Source organism: Anopheles coluzzii, chromosome 3 (genome assembly GCF_943734685.1).
Source record: "Anopheles coluzzii chromosome 3, AcolN3, whole genome shotgun sequence".
Classification (NCBI taxonomy): domain Eukaryota; kingdom Metazoa; phylum Arthropoda; class Insecta; order Diptera; family Culicidae; genus Anopheles; species Anopheles coluzzii.
In genome coordinates this window covers 29,121,964-29,127,038 of record NC_064671.1, presented here as the reverse complement: position 1 = coordinate 29,127,038, position 5,075 = coordinate 29,121,964, and the positions used below count along the sequence as shown (strand labels likewise).

The following is a 5,075-nucleotide window of genomic DNA, read 5'->3' as shown; positions in this document are numbered from 1 at the left end:
CACTGCAATAAGCACTGTAGGTTCTTTCAGCCTTAGAGAGACTTTGCTGTATCTTCTCAACCGTAAATGTGCATTCGAGTATACAATCTGAAAGCCACTTTGCCCAGCTCTTTCATCATACGCAAGTTTTGAAGTGTTATCGAATGTCATCGCCTCACTGCAAACTTGCCGGCACAGTTCCGGAACGCACATTACTTCCCACAACGCACACCCCTCCTCAAGTAATGCACTTTACTCCCGGACCGAGGTGGACAGCGCCAATGTCATCGATGCTGTCACCGGTAATCAACGGGCGGAACGACAGCGACCAACTTGCCACTTCCGGTTCCCCGGCGGAAAGCGGATGCGCTTCAGCCAACACCAGTCTCAACCAGCAGCGACAAAAGTTGTCCCCCGAGTTCGGAAGTGCAAATCAAAATGTAGTTCAATGTTTATGTATTTTGTATTATTCCATTGCGCCATTTTGCAGCGTTGAAGGAAGCTTACTTACCATTTCCGGCGTCAAGCGGGTGGAAAACTTTGCGTTTCGCTTTATTGGCTGTTGCTTTGCAAACGTTTGCACTGTTGCGGAAGAGCTGCTGTTTTTTTCTGCTACTTTTGTATCGATGAAAATCTACAAAGTTGTGGCGCTGTGAGTGGCACACTTGGCAACGGTGTCGCAAGTTTTAGTTGAGCGTTTCGATTGGAATTATGTCAATATTTTGTTGGCAAGTTTGTATTGAAGTTACTATATTTGTTATTTGTTATTTATTTGTTATTTATTTATTAAAATTCAACGGACCGCAAGTGGCCCACTTGAAGCGAATTCATTTACATTCATTCATTATAAGATAGTCACATTACGGTCATTCATTTGTCACGCTTAGTCTTAAGTAACATAATTAACATGTAAAAGGTCGCACGACACGAATACTATTCAACAATGCGGTGCGCGACATGTCAGGTTGATGACGATCACAAATGACATTAAACTCACGGCACATACGAATAAACGGATCAGAGGAGCCAAAGCGAGTGCGGCGTTCCTCCACGTCAAGTAGCGATCTAGCTCGGAGCGATCTCGGCGGGACATACATGTTGAGCCTCGAAAGAAGCGCGGGCGAGTCGATCCGATTGTCAAGAAGTCCCGCGACAAACAGCCTCTGAGCGTTGCAGTTCCGCTGCTTCAGCGTCTCGATGCCAAGCAACGCACAGCGTCCCTCATAGTCAAGTTGGACACTCCAGGAGCGCAAAGCGAACCGCGTGAATTTGCGCTGGATCGACTCTAAACGAGCTAGGGGACGAGCAGCTGTAGGCCACCATACTACAGAAGCGTATTCTAACACTGGTCGCACCAAAGCACAGTATAGCGTCTTGATGCAAATCGGGTCAGTGATGTCTCGTGCTATTTGTTTTAGTAAGCCGATCAATTGGTTACCCTTAGTGACAACGTGCTCTAGCTGGTCGTGGAAGCTCAACTTTTCGTCAAGGAGCACTCCTAGATCCGTGACACAGCTTTTGCGACCAATGGTAGATCCATTTAACGCATAGTCATACACTAAGGGGCACCGCTTTCTCGCAAACGTAACGACAACACACTTCTCGACGCACAATTCAAGACCATTCAAAGAGCACCATGACTGGAAGGCACTTAGAGTGGCTTGAAGGCGGAGTTGGTCTGACCGGTCGCGGATAGGCAGGAACAGCTTCGCGTCGTCTGCATACAGTAGGTGGCCGTCAGGAGGGATATTACATTTCCCGTAGTTAGTGAAGAAATGATTAATCGATTCTTGCCTAGTGACTGAGTCCTGCAGTCTTAAGAAAAAAAAGGTAGAGCATACGTATTCTCATTAGCACTAACCAAACCGTTTATTCAGCTTCAATAGCATTTTATCGATTTCTCGGACATTCAAACTTCCCCTACATCGTTTGAAATCACTCGCTATAAGCCATACTATCCCACAAAAGGGACATTTCACGTTCACAACCAGTCGTCATCAAACACCAGCGAACCAAGTAACACCGCATCTTCACCCCTAGCTCCTTGGCTCAAAGTACAGCAAAATGCCATCCTTCGGTCGGGTGATGAGCTCGTGCTGTATCAGCTGCTCCTTTCGCGTCTTTGCCGATCTGACGGTGAACCGGCGCAAAATCGACGACACCACACTCTTCTCCTCGAGCAGGGCAAACTTCTGCCCGATGCAGTTTCTCGGCCCCGCACTGAACGGAATGTACGCGTACGGGTGTCGGTTTTCCGTGCGCTCCGGCAGGAACCGGTCCGGGTCGAATTTTTCCGCATCGGGAAAGAACCTACGAATCGAAGCGGAATTCGAACGCATGAGACACATCCCACGCCACAGTCCAAACAACAAAAAAAACTTCCATTCAGACCAACCACCAACTTACCGTTCGTCCCGATGGACGTGGTACGCATGCACACCGACGACCGTGCCGGCCGGGACGTGATAGTGCCCGAACTGTATGTCTTCGCTTAGCGTGCGGCCAAAGAACGACACGGACGGGTAGAGGCGCAGCGTTTCCTTCAGGCAGCGCTCGAGCAGCTTCATCTCGTTCAGGTCCCGCATCGTCGGGGCACGGTCCGAACCGCCAAAGATCGAATCAATTTCCTGGTCAACTTGATGCTGAATGTCCGGATGCAGTGCGAGCAGAAACAGTGCCCAGCACATGCCGGCGGTGGTCGTATCGTGTCCCTGGAAAATAGCAATAGCACGCGCATAAAGAAACACGCAGGAGGGAGCTGGCGCTAATCAACTCCGGGCATGGCGTTGCTGGTCGCACAGGTACGGCCGTTGGCGCATTGTCACTCACCTCAAACATAAACGTGTCCACCTCCTCCCGTACGTCGTTGTCGGTCAGCAGATTGTTCTGCTCGTTGCTCTCCAGCAGCATGTCGAGAAAGGCGAGTCGTCGCTTCCGCTCACCGTCCTGCGCCATTCCATCCTTTCCCTGCGTGCGGAGCTGCTTGCGCTCTTCCCGGCGCTCCCGTATCACCTACAAAATGGGTCAGTTGTGATTTGCATCATTTAATGAGTTTTTAGTTACAGATTCCAGAGCACACACACACACAGAGCTACTTCATCAACGTCTCCGGTGCTTCGGTGGTACCTTGTGAGCGTATCCGTGCACGATTGCCAGCACCTCGTGGTACCGCTTACCCTCCGCCGTCCTGTTCCAGACAAAGTTCGTATGAAGCCAGGGCCGCAGCAGACGGTACTGTATCAGACTGCTCAAGCTGCTCGAGAGGTAACGAAATCCGGTACATTAATCTTAGTTCTCACACAAACACCGGGCCACACACACACACACACTTACTCGTACACTGCCGCAACGTACGGATTATCCATGCCACTGGTCTGTGCGTTCACCTTCACACCCATGGCCGTCTCTGAGCCCGGGCACAACGGGAAAAATAACAACAAATAACATGACGCGTAAGTAGCTTCATCACACCTCGCCGACTCTCGACTCTATTCCACACAACTCACCGCAGATGATATCCAGCGCTGCCTTCGTCATGAACGGGTACACGTTGATCGGCTGGCTGGCACTGGTGGCGGCCCGGGCTGCCGCCAGCTTCTCCACCAGCAGTGCCCCATGCTCGGCAAACACCTCGCAGAAGCCGTCCAGGATGTTGAAGTGAAAGGTGGGCGTTATGAGCCGCCGGTGCTGAAACCATCGATCATCTGGCAGATTGAGAAAATATCTGTACTTTTTTCTCCATTTTTTTTCCTCTCTATTTCTCTCTCTTCGGATTTATTGCATTGGCAAAGATACTAACCTTTTGACGTTAACAAACCCTGACCGAGCCAGTCCCGGGTGAATTTGTACGTCATCGACTTTTCAATGTTCCGGCTGGAGGAGAGCAGCTTCTCCACGTACTCCGCCTTGTTGATGCGCACCTCCGGCACGAACCCGTTCCAAATGCGATGAATCTCCGGGTAGTCACGGGTGCGTTTGTCAATGATGTAGAAGATTTCTGAAGTGTAGCAAGCAGAGCGTTTTTAAGTGACCTCAAACGAACCGAAAGCAACCACCGTACCTTCCGACTTCTTCCCAACGAAGGTGTACATCGTTCCGATGATCGGGTACGCCTTGGGGCCGGGAATTTTGTTGATCACATCGTGCAAGTTGAGCCGCTTCTTGAACCATTTTGCAAGCGGTACCAGAGCGATCACCACCAGAGCGATCTGGACGAGCAGTACCGTTTCGCCCGTCAACATTCCGTGTGCGAGATCACCAGCTTTTCGGGAACGTACAATAATGTCTATTATCTGCCTATTACTAATTCACCGAAACAACAGCTGCCGAGAGATAAGTGGCCCAAAAGTGCCTACAGTCCCAAGGCTCGCAACCGACTGAGCCGATGGGCAGTGAGCGAGCTGTAAAGATATTTCCCATCAGCGTGTCTCAGATGCTCAGGCTAACAGTTTGATAACTAGTTCATCTTCTTGTGCCTGTTGTGCTTATCATTTGTTTCCGGAGCGTTCCGTCGCCCGCATGGTTGTTGCGCGGGCAGACTGAGGAGATAACCCAAATTTAAAGACACTTGCTTGCACACCACACACCAATTGAGCCCGATAAAGGGCAGAGCACGATGGTCTATGGGTGAACATTAGAAGATTAAATACTGATTTTGAAAGTGTAAGTCTCAGAGTTCATTCAAGGTAATTCATAGTGTTGCAATATGTCACTATTTCAATTGAATAGACAATAATATTGAAAATTAAACTAGTTTATTCAATTTTTTTCACAAATCAACTTAAACAACCATGAAACGTGGATTAAAGAGATAATGGGTTAAGTCCCAAAGATTAATTTTAAGCAGGGGAAAAGATTTTTATGGGGGATAAGCGAATATTACAGAAAACAGAAAACCCAAAATAAAAAAAAAAAAATCCGCTTGTTTTGGTAAAATAATTTAGTATTGAGGCTTTATTTCAAAATTTTCAAACTTTCAAATTTATTACACAAATGCTCATTAATTGGCTCCCATTCATCCGCTAAAATACTATACTACAAAATCCGTTAAATAAATACTACACTTCTATTCATATTTCAAAGACGACGTGGAAGGA

General features: G+C 48.3%; 1 protein-coding gene across 1 annotated transcript; it reads right to left on the bottom strand.

The window, feature by feature from the left end:
* Positions 1-1,823: 1,823 nt before the first annotated feature.
* LOC120958581 (cytochrome P450 4C1-like) lies at positions 1,824-4,376 on the bottom strand. Its single transcript, XM_040381485.2, has 8 exons — positions 4,040-4,376; positions 3,779-3,976; positions 3,486-3,683; positions 3,313-3,385; positions 3,106-3,232; positions 2,809-2,991; positions 2,386-2,690; positions 1,824-2,289 (listed from the first exon to the last, which is right to left on the bottom strand). The coding sequence occupies exons 1-8, from the start codon at positions 4,218-4,220 to the stop codon at positions 2,016-2,018; spliced, it is 1,539 nt and encodes a 512-aa protein (XP_040237419.2). The 5' UTR covers positions 4,221-4,376; the 3' UTR covers positions 1,824-2,015.
* Positions 4,377-5,075: the final 699 nt, after the last annotated feature.

Coding starts and splice junctions, on each gene's coding strand:
- LOC120958581 (XM_040381485.2), bottom strand. CDS start 4,220: ATGTTGACGGGCGAAACGGTACTGCTCGTCCAGATCGCTCTGGTGGTG. Junction 3,386..3,485: donor AGCGCTGGATATCATCTGCG/GTGAGTTGTGTG, acceptor GCCCGGGCTCAG/AGACGGCCATGGGTGTGAAG. Junction 2,992..3,105: donor TGCACGGATACGCTCACAAG/GTACCACCGAAG, acceptor CCCATTTTGTAG/GTGATACGGGAGCGCCGGGA.